At 52.8% G+C, this 16,346-nt stretch overlaps 1 protein-coding gene across 2 annotated transcripts; it reads right to left on the reverse strand.

Moving 5' to 3' along the window:
• Window positions 1–5,362: 5,362 nt before the first annotated feature.
• On the reverse strand, window positions 5,363–15,550 carry CDK5RAP3 (CDK5 regulatory subunit associated protein 3). 2 transcript variants are annotated; one of them, XM_060132862.1, is made up of 14 exons: window positions 15,439–15,550; window positions 15,169–15,214; window positions 12,663–12,794; window positions 12,281–12,381; window positions 11,877–11,925; window positions 11,068–11,246; window positions 10,678–10,814; window positions 10,374–10,518; window positions 9,885–9,995; window positions 8,867–8,945; window positions 8,207–8,295; window positions 6,684–6,889; window positions 5,790–5,961; window positions 5,363–5,699 (listed from the first exon to the last, which is right to left on the reverse strand). In XM_060132862.1, exons 1-14 carry the CDS (start codon window positions 15,442–15,444, stop codon window positions 5,634–5,636), a joined length of 1,518 nt encoding a protein of 505 aa, XP_059988845.1. In that variant the 5' UTR covers window positions 15,445–15,550; the 3' UTR covers window positions 5,363–5,633. The 2 variants fall into 2 exon arrangements, with proteins under 2 accessions (XP_059988845.1, XP_059988846.1); XM_060132863.1 differs by lacking the exons at window positions 10,678–10,814; window positions 11,877–11,925; window positions 12,281–12,381; ... (1 more) ...; window positions 15,169–15,214; window positions 15,439–15,550 and having other exon boundaries at window positions 11,068–11,213.
• Between the last annotated feature and the right edge of the window lie 796 nt (window positions 15,551–16,346).

Below are 16,346 nucleotides of genomic sequence, written 5' to 3' on the forward strand. Positions count from 1 at the left end.
GGCTGAAAGAAACCCAAAAGATGGCACGGAGTACCCCCTTCCCCACGTGTGAAGTTGTGCTGGATCTGCTCCCCGCCACTCGGGGCTCCCCTCTCTCCTACCCCACAACGATGACGATGGTTAAGGGGCAGCCCTTGTGCTCCTCGATCCTGGTCCCCGGGCCGCAGCTACAGACAAGTGCCTCCCTCCACCCACACCGGCCCAGGGTTCTGCGTTCGAGTCCTCTGCCAGGAGAGAGTTAAGGGCTTGGGTTTAATTTGCCCGTTAATCACAGTTAAAAGAAGTAATGAGCGTCTCCCCAAAGCCTGGGTGTTTCTCTGCAGATTAAGCAGCAATTTGCATAGCCCCTTCATTCATCCCCCCCCCCCCCCCCGCCTCCCCCTGTGGGGCGCTTGTCCTTTCAGACACAGCCAAGCGCAGCCTGCGGCAGGGCTTTGACAAATGGCTTTGCTGCGCGAGGTTTGGGCGAGAGGGAGGGAGGGGAAGGCTGGAAGGGAGAGGGCAGCTCCCGACACTTATGGATAGCTGGGGCGTTAAATAGTGCAGAACTTTTTATTTAGACAGGCAGAAGTTTAAATATTCAAACTCGTTTTCTTTGTAGCCTGGGGAATGAGAGGAGGGTGGCAGGCAGGAGAGGTAAGAGTTTACTCAGGGCTGATGTGCCCACCACCTGAGAGGAAGGGCATCTGGAGGGCATGGAGATCTGCCGTCAGCTGGCACCCTGGGCTTCTTAGCCCGGGAGCAGGCTTGACACCCTCCTCCTGGGCCCTGGGATCTGCCTTGCAGCCTGGGAGCAGCTCCTGGGGCCTGATGACTCGGGGTGCAGAACAGCTTGTTCAGAGCCCAGCATGTGGGCAGCACTCAGTAAGCGGTGTGGGTGGGGGTGGTGACCCCAGCTTCGGCAGCAGACCTGGGTCTATGAAGCAATGAGATCTGCGAGAGGATGGGACAGCAGCTCTCCTCTCTAGAAAAGCCCTCAACCAAACAGGGAGAGAAGAGAGGCAGGCCCAGGAGATCCTCCCAGGTCAGGCATACTCACGAGACAGCTGTGGATTGGATTTTAGTCTGACCATTGGTTCATTTTAAAAGCCGGCTTAAACCCAATTTCCTTCCCAAACTTCTTGATGGGACTTTTCTTTTTTTGCTTAGTTGTGAGCCATTTTAGAAGGCAAAGTCAGCTGAGGCCCAGTTGACTTAAGTCAACTGAAGTTTGGAGAAGTTAAGTTTGAGATTCCAAAGGGGACACAAAAATGAGCAAGACCCAGTCCCTGCTCTTAAGCAGTTCAGTCTGGGGCGCACACCATACGAAGGCACTCTCATATAGTTGATAGGTGCTCCCCGAAGGGCATCTACACACAGCTTCAGGGATGCTGCCAAGGAGGGAGGGGTTCATTCTGCCTGGGAACTGGCAATGTCCACAGAGATGCGTTCAGGCCTCAACTGAGCTGGGTCAGAAAGGCTAGGTGGGGCCAAGAAGAGGTTTGGGGACACACGTGGGTTTGCTGTTTTGGGTGGATACCCAGGCCGGAAAGTTAGGGGGAGGTTCGAATATCAAGGGCTGGCCTGCTACACTAGGAATTTGGGGAGCTGAGGGGGCATCAGAGTTTCTAAGTAGAGAAATGATTAGGGTGACAAAGCACATGGAAAAGGTGGATTAGAGGTGAGCCAGCAGAGACTGGGAGCCTGTTGATAGAATAGAAATAGCAGATATCAGGGAGGGATGCAGGGTGGGACGGGGATGATAATGGGCTTGGTTTGGGACATGTTAGGATATCTGGGACATATGGAACCAGGACCCGAACACAGGTTTCTAACCTCAGTCCAGGCTATTTGCAGTCCACCACCCCTCACAAGCTGACAGGTGAGTCTTCCCGTGTCAGGCACCATCTGGGTGCTGCACACGTTCACCACAGCTACCCACCCTGAGGTTGGTAGTATTGTCCTCATTTCACTGGTGAAGGAAATGAGGTGCAGAGAGGTCCAGGGACTCACCCGAGGTCGCACTGGTAGCAAGAGCAGAGCCAGGATTTGACCCAGGCAGGCTAGATCTAGAGAAGATGCTAATCACTACCGCGTTGCTTTGCCTGCTGTCTTCTTGTTACTGTTATTAGATTGTGTGTGTGTGTGTGTGTGTGTGTGTGTGTGTGTGTGTGTGTGTGTACAGGAATGGGGAGGAGAGGAAAATAAACAAGTGGCAATTAGAAGATGAAATAGGGAAAAAAAAAAAGATGAAATAGGGGATGGGAATCCCCTGGTGGTCTGGTGGTTAGAACTCGGCGCTCTCACTGCCAAGGGTCCGGCTTCAATCCCTGGTCAGGGAACTAAAATCCTACAAGCTGCATGGCACAAACAAAAAAAAAATTTTAATTAAAAAAAAAAAAAGGAAATAGGGGAATTCCCTGGCGGTCCAGTGGTTAGGACTCTGTGCTTTCACTGTCGAGGGCCCGGGCCCTGGTTGGGGAACCAAGATCCTGCAAGCTGCATGGTGCAGCTAAAAAAAGAAAAAAGATGAAATAGAATTGTAGTAACAGGACAGGCGGGTGGATGAAAAGGCAGGAAGAGCCGCAGGATCTGTTTCTAGGGGAGAAACTGTGTAAGCTACACCTGTAGAATTAACGAGGGAGACAGACACGAGAGAGCAGGATTAGCTCCTGTTCCCCAAGGCCTGGGATCTGCTTTTGTTTTTTTGGTCCTCAGCTCCAGGCCAGTTCTCTGGAGCAGATCATATGAGTGAGATTTTTGGCCTGAATGATGCAGAGAATCCCCCTGCCCCGCACTGGCTTTGGGAAACTAGTTCTAGATGTGTAGGACCCCACGTCTCCCTGGCAAGCCCTCAGTGGGCAGCCGGAACCCAGATGAGTAATCATTAGCATCTACTTAGCCCACATTCAGGGTCAACCATCGTGGGCTGCAGTGCAAATGGATCCTACGCTTTGAGAACCAGACTTCGAAAGGACACAGTAGCGTCTATGCAGGAAGAAAGGCTTCATCTGAGCAGAGAGATGGTGAGTAGGCTTGGGCATTGGCTGGATTTGGCTGGGTGAGAGGATTTTGGAAAGGTGACTCTTTCCTTATCTGAAGCAGGTAATGACTGGACTTAGCTTAAGTAGTGAGAGCCTTAAATCTCTGGGAAGAGGCGGCACTGAAGTAATCATAAAAGTAGAATGTGTTCTTGACAATACAATTCGCATCAAACTAAGGATTCCAAGGGTGTAATCTGGGCTCATCTCCTCTTTCTCTCTCCCTGGTTTAAAATTTTTATTTATTAATTTTTGTGGCCATGCCATGTGGCTTGAGGGATCTTAGTTCCCTGACCAGGCATGGAACCCGGACCCCTGGTAGTGGAAGCGTGGAGTCCTAACCACTAGACCGCCCAGGAATTCCCTGTTGTTTGTTTTGGCAATTCCAGAAACCTGACTGCTCAGAACTTGGTCCTCAAGCTCTACAAGGAACCTCTCACCTCCCCCTTCCAAGAAGGAAACAGAATGAAGAGTCCTTAGCATTGTTTCACAAACCCAAAGTAAGAGCTCACATTTCTCCAGCGAGCACTTACTCTGTGCCAGGCGCTGTTCTAAGACCTCTGTGCACGTTAACTCATTTAATCCTCACAACTTCTGAGGCAACTCTGAGACGAACAAGCAGGAACCTAAATGCAATCAGAGTGATGCTCAGGGAAATCTGGGAGCAGATCGGAAAGACACAGAGCTGCCCTCCTGAGGGGTCAAACAGCCAGGTGGGATCTTCAGTGCCATAGGGTGGTCGGGAAAGTGGGACCCAGGAAGCAAAGCACAGGGTCAAAGCTAAATGGGGCTAAAGATTCTGGAGAATAAATCCCATGTTATGGAGTCAAAGGCTTTTAAGAAACCTAGGGGTTGAGTGGGCCTTCGTTTCACCAGATAAGCAGTGAAATGAGCCCAATTCCTCTGAGAGAACAGTCCCCTAGCCCCACTGCTTACTGAGGTGGCCAAACTCTGCTGAGAAAACCTTCTATTAAACCCACTTCCTGTCCTGCAAAGATGGCCAAATTTCAGCACATCTGGTGTCCCCCGTCGGCCCCAGGCAGGGCAGAGAAGGCAAGCAAGGCACTCGTCTGCAAGGGCAGAAGCAAGAGCTTCGGAGGCCTGAACCCAGCCTGCCATGGTCACATGACCACAGGCTTCTCCCCAAAGCTGGGCGCCAGCGAGCGAAGAGCCCATGTAATTGCTGGTGACTGGATGAGGGGCATTAGAGTGGGCAGGCGTAGCTTGCCTCGGTGAGCTGGTGGCAGCTGCCAGGAGCAGGCCAGAAGGCCGGTGGAGCCAGCCGCCAAACAGGTGGGCCAGGAGGTAGCGGACATTCTCTCAGAGAGAAAGGGACTGAGAGACGCAGACAGCGCGCCCCGCCGAGAGCCTTCACAGCAGCTGAGGGCAGGATGCAGCCCGCTCAGGCCCCTCGATGTCCTTTTATTCCAAGGACAGTTTTACCTCAACATTCCATACCAATATTTTTCCATCTTCAGTTCCTAGACTTTCAATCCCCCCAAAAGGAGGGAGGTGAACAGGCAAAGATTGGGGGGAAGTGATGGGCTGACATTAATTGATAGGAGCGGCTTCGAGCAGTTCATGCCGCCTTATCTCTCTCTCCTCTGGATAGCGTGTGTCCGCTGGAGTCCGCGGGGTCGGTGATTAATAGGGGCCATCACTCACTGTCCAGGACGGCTGAAAGGCAGCAGGGAGGGGGCGGCCCTCCCCAGAACTGAGATAACAAGCAGCAGGAATAATGAGTGGTGTCACTCCACTTTTCATTTTGATGGAAAGTCATTACGGGAGTCAACGCCAGCGACAAAGAGCCATGAATCAACTGCTCTGCTATGAAATTAAAATCGAATTGCTGGCCACCCCCAACCCCTACCCTTCCTGGGAAATGGGGATGGGTAGGTGGCCGGGGAGAAGGGTGCTAGCCTGGGGTGGGCTCTACCCAATCACAGAGCAGCCAGTTATGGGTAGGAAGTGGACAGGCAGGTTGTGAAGGTGACAACTCCTGTCTCCACCTTGTTTATCAGACCCTTCCTCCGCAAACCGCATTTTCCCTCTGCCTAGAGGTAAGCTGTGATTAAAAGGAAAATACAGCTTTGCTGGCTCCAACAAGGCTGCCACTTGACTGCTGAGTGGGGCCTGAGTGGGGCAGTCTGGGCCTGGCTATGGAGAGAAAGGGGCCCAGCTGACTCAGCTACCCCAGAGCCCCTTGCTGAACCATTTGTAGATATTAATCGGGGCTCACCCCCATCACCAGAAGCAAAGAGGAAAAGTCCCCAACCTGGCACTCCACAGGATCAAGAACCCCATGCAGCCTCAACCCCAGGCCCAGAAAACGGCACTATCAGTAGTGAAACAAGAGTCCCTTCCTCTTTTATTAAGTCCAACTAGATAATGAGGAAGAGCAGAAGCTATGGTTTGAGGCTGATGGGTCACAGGACCAATTAAGACAGCTTCTTGCAGAGAGTACAGTGAGTGCCAAGGTAACCATCTGGGTGATGGTTCCATCTTGGGGCTTTCCGTCCTCCAGTCAGCCTGGTCTCTTGCTGGGAAGGGCCCCTGGCTGTCCCTCCTCCATCCTGAAGGCTGAGAAGACAGGCAGGAAGAACAGGGAGCATCTCACAGACAGGTTCCCATCAGGTTCACGGGGCGCCCATTGTACCTTTTGGAAATGTCAGCTTCAATCTGAAAGACAGTGATACGGAGTGGGCAGGAAGCAGAGACAAAGGGACCTCATTCTGCAGCAACTGGGCAGGCTTGCCTTCCCTGTCTCACCAGCTTCTGCAGCTCCTTGGTCTTCTCCAGAAGCAGGTCCAGCTTGGGCTCCAGAGCCGCCTGCTCCCGAAGGGCTTCCTGCTGCTTCTGCAGCATCAGCTCTTTCTTCAAAGCCAGCAGCTGGGACTGCTTCAGCTTCTGCTGGAGGAGCTCAGTCACTCGGTCCACATACCTGGGCCGGGCACTCAGGTAAGTGTTTGGTGTCACTGGGCAACCTGGGTGTCCCCATCCAACTGCTGAGGCTCAGGAAACCAAGTCTCTAATTGACCTCTCAGCCTCCACATCCTTCAATCCTTTCTTGCAAGGAATACCACTCCCACTTCCCCATCCTACAGGGGAAGCAGATTCTGCCTACATACCTCAAACCACCCCATCTTGCCCCAAAGAGAACCATCCCTAGTTGGGATGGTGCAGTTATGGGAGGCAGGGATGAGGTCTAAGGGGTCATGGAAACGAGGAAACAAGGAGTCAGGGCTGGGGCTTCCCTGGTGGCACAGTGGTTAAGAATCCACCTGCCAATGCAGGAGACACGGGTTCGAGCCCTGGTCCGGGAAGATCCCACATGCCGTGGAGCAACTAAGCCTGTGAGCCACAACTACTGAGCCTGCGCTCTAGAGCCCGTGAGCCACAACTACTGAAGCCCACGTGCCTAGAGCCCATGCTCTGGAACAAGAGAAGCCACTGCAATGAGAAGCCCCCGCTCGCCGCAACTAGAGAAAGCCCATGCGCAGCAATGAAGACCCAACACAGCCATAAATAGATAAATACATACATACATACATAAATAAATAAATAAAATACATTTATAAAAAAAAAAAAGGAGTCAGGGCTGCCCGAGATGGCAGGGCCCTGCAGCATGCCCTGAACAGCCCAACATCAGGGGGAAAGCCAGACCTTGGTGAGGCCAGGATCATAAACAGGTGCTGCATTCGAAGACTGGTGAGCTGGCCAATCAGATCCTGCAGTGCCGACACCATGGTGACCATCTTTGCTTTGGTCTGGCCCTGCAGGATGGCTGGAGCCAGCTGGAACTGGCTCACAGACAGGATGTCTGCCTCCTCACTCATCTCCACTGCTCTCTGGGACAAGAAGATCTCAAGCTGAGGACAGAAGAGGATTTGGTTCAAACCGAGAAAAGAACTCAGAAACTAGGCCCTCAGGCTGGTCAAAATGAAGAATAAGGTGAGGGTTAGATGCTGGTTGAGGAGCAGTTATTTCCTCTGAACATTTTTATTGCTAGAAACTCACCAACTATAACCTGGGAGTTTGGGGCAGCCTCCACCATCACCCTTCAGTCCCTCATTGCTGTCTCAGGCCTTACCTGGCCCTGGACCCCTCTCCTTCCTCCCAGGCTATGCGGCACATAACTACGATGCAGAGATTCAAAGGGTTCTCTCTGCCCAGTGAAGGTATTTTCTCTCCATGGGAAGAATGAGATTCAGGGAATAGGAATCCATGTTTGAGAAGCCCTGGATTAAGAAAAGGCTAGGAAGAATCTGAGAACCAGCCGCATATCTTGTCACTTTTATTGGACCATGGAAACTTGAACTAGACTCGTGAGGACAAGGCCTTCCATGAGGCCCTCCCCAGCCAGCAGGCCACCGAGAAGTGGACAGACCCAGAGATTAACAAAGACAAGCCCCCTGCTTCCCAGTCCCAGAAAGAAGAGCCAAGAACACTGGCTCCTTACTCTAGGCTGCTGGATACTTTAGCCACAGTGATGATACTAAAACACAAAGGAGAACATGTCGCACCAAACCTCCAACAGCTTCCCAGTTCCCTCAGAGTAAAAGGCAAATTTCCAACTCCCTTCAGCTCTCTGGGCTCTTCTACTTCCCCCAGCTCCCCTGCTCAGCCACAGTGGCCTCCTTGTTCATCACACGTGCAGGACACCTCCCATCTCAAAGCTTCTGCATTGCTCCCCCTGCCTGGAAAGCTCTTCTGCCAGATATCAGCATGGCTCTCTCAGCACCCACTGCAGGTCTTGACTTACTGGTCACCTTGGCAACAAGGCCTTCTCTGACCACCAACATAAAACTGCAGGCCTTCCCAGTAACCCCATCTCCCTCCCCAGCTCTTTCTCCATGGCACTTACGTTAACACCTGACATACTACATATTTTACTTGTTTTTCTTGTTTCTTGTCTGCCTTCCCCACTAGGATATAAGATCCATGAGGTCAAAGACTTTGATTTGTTCGCTGCTCAGCACCTCAAGACAGTGCCAGGGGCTTAGGAAGTACATGATAAACACAGCTGAATGAATGGGGGAGCCTCCTAATACGTGAGTCCCTGCTCCAGAACAAGGAAAGTGCTCAGCACCCTTACACAAAAAGGAAGGGTCAGGTAAGGTATCTGGAGCGATGCCGCCTATGCTGGTGCCAGGCCTCCCCCCGCATCACCCAGAGGACAAAGGTACCTCCATGAGCTCATCGATGAACTGATTCCGGGTCTCAGGGTATTCAAGAAGTGTCAGAGCATCTGGGCCCCTAGCAACACCTTTGGGAGCTGCCAGGAAGAGAGAAGTGATAAAGTTGCTGAGGACTGGAGAAGACTCTCAGTTTGAGAAGTCCTGGTGGGTTAATATGGACACAGACACTGCACTAAGGCCACTTCCTGTTCCAACCCAAGTGGGAAGGGTTACCCTTTCCCATTTGTCTCAGCCCTAATCAGGCACTAATGCCAACTCAAGTCTGTCAGGAGGACCACAGAGCTGAGTTCCAAAGAATGGAAAGTTCCTTCGCGCTAGTGGACGTGAAGTCTCATCCTGCACTGCCCTCTAGTGGCTCAGATCCCTACTCTCAGCTTGTGGGGAGCGGGGACCAGGTCAGGCCTCAGAGCCTATCAGCCCTCTCGGAACCTCCCCAGAGAACAGCTGACCCACATTCAGTATCCAGAAAGTTGAGAGTTTCTAGATTTAATTTTAAGAACTTCTCTCCATCCGCCTGAACTCACATCATCATGATTTTGAAAAAACAGGTAAACGTCTGAGAAGCCCAATCATGGTAGTGTACTTTTTCTTTGCTCCTAGAGACACGGGGGCAGGCTCTGCCAGGGCTGCAGGGAGGGGTGCACTCACCCTGGGTTCCGGCTTCCAGCACGGTGATCTGCAGAGCAGCAGCATCGTCTCCCCAGTCTATCTCACCACCCCCAGCTTCCTGGGTGGAGAGTAAAGAACCCCAGCAGTGTTGGGAGAACTTTCCCCAGCAAAGGGAGGGAGCCGGAATAAACCAAAGCCCTCAAAAGTTTAATGATGGGGGCTTCCCTGGTGGCGCAGTGGTTGGGAGTACGCCTGCCGATGCAGGGGACGCGGGTTCGTGCCCCGGTCCAGGAAGATCCCACATGCCGCGGAGCAGCTGGGCCCGTGAGCCATGGCCGCTGAGCCTGTGTGTCTGGAGCCTGTGCTCCGCAATGGGAGAGGCCACAACAGTGCGAGGCCCACGTACCGCAAAAAAAAAAAAAAAAGTTCAATGATGGGGCTTCCCTGGTGGCACAGTGGTTAAGAATCCACCTGCCAACGCAGGGGACACGGGTTTGAGCCCTGGTCCGGGAAGATCCCACGTGTTGCGGAGGAACTAAGGCCATGCGCCACAACTACTGAGCCCGTGTGCCACAACTACTGAAGCCCACACGCCTAGAGCCCGTGCTCTGCAACAAGAGAAGCCACCACAATGAGACGCCCACGCATCGCAACGAAGAGTAGCCCCCGCTCACCGCCAACTAGAGAAAGCCCACGTGCAGCAACAAAGACCCAACACAGCCAAAAGTAAATAAATTAAAAAAAAAAATTCCTCTAAAAAAAAAAAAATTCAATGACAGCACATTGCAGCCCTGATGGAGGTGGCAAAGATGGTACTATGGGCCCATGCCTGTAGGTACCACCTGCCTATATCCCCACACCTGCCCCGAACACCATAAGAAAGAGGTCAAAACTCTGATATGTCACTTTGGAAACTCTGCCCCACACTGGACTACACCTGGTCCAAGAACTATGAACTTCATGTGATGTCTTTAAAGACAGAGACAACACTTTTCTTATCACCAAAGCAGCAATCACAGAAAGTCCTCAGAGAGATGGACCGAGAGGGCATCCTAACCTTTGAGTCCGATTCCAGGGAGATGCCCCAGTCAATTCCAGCAGCCTGGGCAGAGATGCCAGAGTCAGCTCCTTCAGACGCCACTTCCACCCCAAAGTCGCCCCAGTCAATCTGGAAGGGGGAAAAAAGTGTTAGCTCGCAGAAGATGGGTGAATAAAGGGGCCTGCCTTCCCCTAGGCCTCAGCTGCTTCAGTAGGGAGTGCACTGTTTAAGCATAATGGCCTCCAAGTTCCCAAAGGAGAGCCCATCTTCAGAGAGCTCAGGGGAAGGGGTCCCAGTTCAAAGTCGACCAGCTTGCTGGGCCTCTTCCGAGCTCATCTGTTCTCTGGCCTCAAGAAAGCCAGAAAAATAAAGGGGTAGGCCCTTCCGGGCCCTTCCACCTAGTCTCTCTCACAGGAATTACCCCTTTCTTCCCTCTGGACTCTGAACTCAAGTGGGGTGTGGATGGCGTATGAGGGGAGGAAGCGGCTCTTACTAGGCCTGTCTTACCGCGTCTTCTTCCACCTGCTCAGGGGGCTCCTCGAGGTGCGGCCGCTCCACCACCGAGGGCTCCGTGCCCGTCCTCCACTCATACACCGTGGAGTTCCCCCGCGTCTGCACAAACCGTAGCATTGGCAGCACCTGCTCTGTGGGGCTGCAACGGAGCAGGCAGCTGACCCTCCTGCTGCCCACTCATGTGGCCAGCATGGGCCCCGACTCTCAAATATCATGTGGGGAAAATACAAGTGGAGAGAGCATAGCTGGGGAAGTAGCTAAACTGTCCCCCCGCTGGGGAGAAACAGGCCCTCAGTACCTTTCACACACAAACCCCACACAGGCCTGGTACAGGTCGATGGCTTCCCCCAGGGACTGGGCCGCCGCCCCAATCTCAGCCAACTGACTCGGCAGGTCCTTCACCAGGGCCAGCAGTTCTCTTTGGACGTTGTCCCCCTAGAGAGGATCCACGAGGTGGGCTCAGACAGAAGTGGTGGGAAGCAGAGTACAACAGATTAAAGAATACGCCTGAACATTAGAGATAGGCAAGAAAATGGCCTGAGAAGGGCCCAACCAGGCTGAGAGGGAAGCCCTTCCCAGAAGCAAAGGCGTTGGGCCCAGGAAGACAGAGGCCCCAGGTGTCCATCCTCCTGCCACGGCAAGAACCCGCCGCTCACCGTGATGCCCGCTCACCGTGATGCCCGCTCACCGTGATGCCATACTGCTTGCACGAGTGGTAGAACTGCTCCCGCATCTCGGCAGCCCCCGCCTGGCCCTCCTCCTCCTTGCGGCTGTATTCTTGCTGCAGCTGCTGGCACTTGGCGATCTGCTTCTTCAGGGAAGGGATCTCGTAGGTGACGTTCCGAACCAGGAGGCTGGAGAGTTCCACTGAGAAAGAAGGGCCCAGGAAGTTCACCCCAGATCTGCACACCATAAGGCAGGCATGCCCCAAGGACACGCACAAACATACCCCAGTTGGGTGGCGAAGAGCACGGGGTTGGACTCCCAGCTCTTCCCCTTCCTGGCTGTGGAACCTAAGACAGTCATTTAACCTCTCTAATCCAATCCTCAGCTATAAAACAGGAGCAATAATAGTTATCGTGAAGATCAAGAGAGAGAACCCACATAAAACACAAGTACAATCCCTTGCATTTAGTAGGTGTTCCGTCAATATTAGCTATTACAATTATTTATACTATTAGAAAACACAACCCGAACTACAGTCAGCCCTTTAGTTACTCCCTCAGGCCCCTGATACAGCTCCCAGGACAACCCGTGCCTCTTGTGCTCAGTGGACGAGTCAGTCACCAGGAGGTGACTGGTGAAGACCTGCACACACCTGCTTGGCGGTCGTCCTCCTCCCAACACGCTTCGTGGAATTTATTTTCGCACCTCACAAACATCTACACCCCAGCCTCTTCCCCCACGTGAACTGTGCCTCCTAGAAGCCCACTGTCTCAGAACTTGGGGAGTCGGCCTCCCCATGGACACTGGGACTCCTGGGCTGGGCCACCTTACCTAGGTAGGTGTTGTCCTTCTCATATAGGGCTACAATCTCCTGCCAATCCTAAGAAAAGAAACAGGAAGTGGGCCTGAACAGCACTCAGCAGCCGCTGAGTGCATCCCAGCTCAGTCCCCCAGCCGGGGAGGCTCTCCCAGTCTCTGCATCTCCTCATCCTCCTCCATAATGCTGGCTGGACCACCCACTTTATTTTAAGAGTGTGGTGCCGACAAGCGATCCCCAAAGCAAATGTAAAGCCAGGGGTAGGATCTACTTTTGGCATAAACTGTGGGGACGGAGAGAAAGTGGAGGAGATATTCTATGTAGGCGTCTCCACTGGATCCTCAGCGAGACCAGACAGGCTCTGACCCCCTGGACTGGAGGTCTCCAGCTGCGTGTTACCACCGTCGCCCACACTTGCCTTCATTCGCTGTGAAGAATACCGGCCAAAAATATTTTTTGTGGAGGCTTCAGTGCCTTTGAGAAGCTCCACAATTCTTAGGCAGTGGAAGTAGTGAATGTCTGGAAAGCAAGAAAGAACAAAGACTTTGAGAATTACAGTGTCTTCCCCACCCACTGTGGCCACTACGCATGGCTGACTCACGTATATGCTAGTAACTTTAGCAGGCATAGCTCTCCCCTTCATCATTTTGTGTTGAACGAAACAAGCATCTATACCCCAAATAAAAACCTCTCTTTCTTTAGGGGTCAGCCCTATGGCTAAAGGAAAGGGAGCAGCTCAGCTGATATGTACCACCCCAGGAAAGGGGTGGGGTCCAGTAATGTAGCCCCAAAGCACTCACAGGATCCAGAGAGCAGCTGGGCGATCTCTTGGCTCTCTGGCATGTCCTGGATGGCGGCATTGATCTTCTCTCGGATGGTCAACACCAGACTCTGCCATTTCAGGTTGCAGTGCCTTCTGTCCACCAGCCAGTCTACAGGAGAAGCACCCAAATCACAGCATTTCCATTCCCATGGCCAAAATTCCATCACTGATTCAAGTAAAATATGCTAAGGCATTGGCTAAAAGTTGTATTCATATTGGTTAAGGTGTGGGGGTCACGGGAAGATGGGAATGAAGACAGGCCCGAAGGGATGCTTGGGGCTAAACAGACTCTGGCAACCTGACTTCATCCACAGTGTGACTTTTATAGAGCAATTGCCTCAACACAGGGATAAAGTAAAACTTTAAATTGGTCCTGACATCAAAGTGCCAATATGTACCATATTCTCCATGATATTCTTGCTTCCACGGATAACTATATCTTTCTTACTGACAGCAGACGCTATTCAACTTCCACTTCCTCAGGGCTGGGATTAACCATGACAATGGAAAATACAAGATGGTTATGCCAAATACCAGATGAATGAATAACTGCAAAGCCCCTACTACCTACAGCGCCCTAAGGACTAGATAACACTGGTCTCTTCTTACCAGTGAAGTACCATCCTGCACACATGAATACCCGTGTGACTGACCTCCTGGATTCTAGGCCCAGATCTGTGTTTTTAGTAGAGGGTATAGGTGGATAAGAGCCATGTACATTTCCTCAGTAGGAGAGAGCTAAGAGCTAGACTTTGTGGTCAGATGGTCCTGGCTTCTAATTACTAACTTTCTTGGGCAAGTCTCTCAAACTCTCTGTGCCTCAGTTTCCCTACATGTAAAATGGGGATGATAAAGATACTGAGTACAAGGGGGAATGAAGGTAAAACACTGAGTGCTGTGTCTGACACATGGCAAGGGCTCAATGAATTGTAGTGATCTTCATTTTCATAATGTCAGGCACATAAAACAGCACCTTGTATAGAATAAACCCTCAATAAATGGCTGTTGTTTTATTGGTCCTTTTCATGACATCGAGTGTACGTGTGCTGGGCTTCCCTGGTGGTACAGTGGTTGAGAGTCCGCCTGCCGATGCAGGGGACACGGGTTCGTGCCCCGGTCCGGGAAGATACCACATGCCGCGGAGCAGCTAGGCCCGTGAGCCATGGCCACTGGGCCTGTGCGTCCGGAGCCTGTGCTCCGCAACGGGAGAGGCCACAACAGTGAGAGGCCCACGTACCGAAAAAACAACAACAAAAAAAGAGTTTACGTGTGCTGAAGAGCTGGGACAAATCTGCAACAAAACTAAAGAAGCTCCACTAAGTGGCCACCTTGCCCTTGTTAATAAATCTGCCAGCTGGTCAAATACTGAGGGCCCACACTAGTTATCAGTTATATTCCCTCCACTGTATTCCTCTAAAATCTTCAGAAAGAAAAAGTCTGTAGATGTCACAGAAGTAGAAGCAAAGGGATGAGGCAAACAGATGTCATCTTAATGACAAACCAGCATCAAAACAATTAATCCAGGGCTTCCCTGGTGGCGCAGTGGTTAAGAATCCGCCTGCCAATGCAGGGGACACGGGTTCAAGCCCTGGTCCGGGAAGATCCCACATGCCGCGGAGCAACTAAGCCCGTGCGCCACAACTATTGAGCCTGCACTCTAGGGCCCGCGAGTCATAACTACTGAGCCCACGTGCCACAACTACTGAAGCCCGCGCGCCTAGAGCCCGTGCTCCGCAACAAGAGAAGCCACCGCAATGAGAAGCCTGTGCACCATTAACGAGTGGCCCCCACTGGCCGCAACTAGAGAAAGCCCACGCGCAGCAACGAAGACCCAACGCAGCCAAAAATAAACAAATACATATATATATATATATATATATTTATATATAAAGAAAACAAACCCAGGAGCTGTGCGTGGCCCTGGAGGGGTCAGAATGAAGAGGTCCTTCCCTGGCTCTGAACTGGGAAGGAGGTATATAGATCAGATACAGATGGCAGGGAGATGACCTGGCCACTAAAAGGTTTTTCTTTCCAACTGGATCTATGTTCCTCTTCCTCCTAAAATCAAGGGGAGAGGGAACCTTTTTTTTTTTTTTTAAAAAGGGGGTTTTCCGGCATATACAAAAAAGCATAGATACTGGAACCTGACAGACTTAGGTTCTAACTTCAGATCTGCCATTCAGTAGCTGACCATCTTTAAGGTAAGACCTCACCTCACCCTCTCTGTGCCTGAAAGATATGATTGACAACACATGTTATAAATGTTAAAGTAGAAAACACAGGTCAAGTACAGACTCTATGTCTGTTTCCTTCCCGCTCCTCTTAGCGGGGCAATCCGGCCACAGATGGGGGCATAGAACAGGGCGAGTGGTCAACGCCTCAACAGGGGCCTTGGGATGTCGGGGCTCCAGCTGTTGGTGACAGGGGGCAAAGGGGCCAGGCCTCCCCCTGACAGCTGGCTGAGCGGGGGTGCCCCCTCCTACCGAGCAGTTTGCTGGTCTGGATGTCGATGGGCACGTGCTGATGGTCCTGGCGGGAAACACGGCGGGGAAGGGGGCGTGAGTCCCGGGAGCGCACAAGCCACTCGCGCGCTCATTTCACCGACCCAACCGCCACCCTGCGGGGCCAGCACGACGGGCCGGGGAGGGCCGCGCCCCGGAGGTAGCCCGGGAAGCAGGTCAGGGACGGGCGGGCTGAACTCAGTTCAGGGGTCCCAACCCAGCCCCCCACCTCCCCAGCTACTGTTCCCCCACCTGCATCTTTCCACCACTTCCGCTTCCGGCCGCCGACCCGGGCCCGCCCCGCCTACCACTAATCCAGTGGTGGTGTGGCTGGCTGAGCCTCAGTTTAGGTCTCCTCCGGCCACGTCACCGCCTTCCTCAGAGCCAATCGGGGCGCGCGCTCCACCCGGGCTTCAAGCCCCACCCACCCCGGGGCTCCGAGTGGCTGAGCCCGGGAAGGGCGGGAGAAGAGGAGACAGCCAATGGGAGGCGTGAGGCGGGCTCACGGCCGCGGAGGGGCGGGGGCTCCCGGAAAGGGCTGCAGTGGCGACGCGATTGCGACAGGCGACGCCCAAGAGCCGATCCCGGCCGCTTCCGGCCAGGCAGGAGTAGAGCCCTCTGCTCAAGGATTAACGCGTCTGCGGACAAGGTCCTAGCGCCCCCCTGAGGAACCTGGAGGTCGTTAGAAATGCCTTCTCTCTCCTTGCCTTGCTTTACCGTCGATCGATCGATCGTAGTTTGGTCTCTTGTGGCACTTGCCACACATTGCCTTCTCAGTATGTAATAGGCAAGTGTTGAACACCTGCTATGTGTTGTGTGATTAGGGCAGGGATCGGGAGGGAGGAGGGTCAAGGGAGGCGTCCCAAAGATAACACCTAAACTGAGTGTTAAAAGAAGGGCGGCAGAAAGAGGTGATGTGGGACGGGTGTTCTGGGTGGAGGAGACTGTACAAAGTTTTGCAGGCCACAAACCGCAAGGGGGTGCAGGGAAAAACCGGCAGGTAGGACTAGCAAAATAATTGGTGGGGTCCTGTGCAAAATTAAAATGCCCTTGTTAAAAAATATGAACTGCAGAGGTCTCACACGCATGAAGCCAGGCCTGCAGGCAGGCCAGCCTCTGTGCCGTGAAAGGTTTGAGGCACAAGAGACTGTAGAGGCGGA

The sequence above is a fragment of the Lagenorhynchus albirostris genome, chromosome 20 (assembly GCF_949774975.1).
Source record: "Lagenorhynchus albirostris chromosome 20, mLagAlb1.1, whole genome shotgun sequence".
NCBI classification, from domain to species: Eukaryota; Metazoa; Chordata; class Mammalia; order Artiodactyla; family Delphinidae; genus Lagenorhynchus; species Lagenorhynchus albirostris.

Coding starts and splice junctions, on each gene's coding strand:
- CDK5RAP3 (XM_060132862.1), bottom strand. Junction 9,996..10,373: donor AGCAGGTGGAAGAAGACGCG/GTAAGACAGGCC, acceptor TCCCCCTTCCAG/ATTGACTGGGGCGACTTTGG. Junction 8,296..8,866: donor GCTGGAAGCCGGAACCCAGG/GTGAGTGCACCC, acceptor TCTTCCTGGCAG/CTCCCAAAGGTGTTGCTAGG.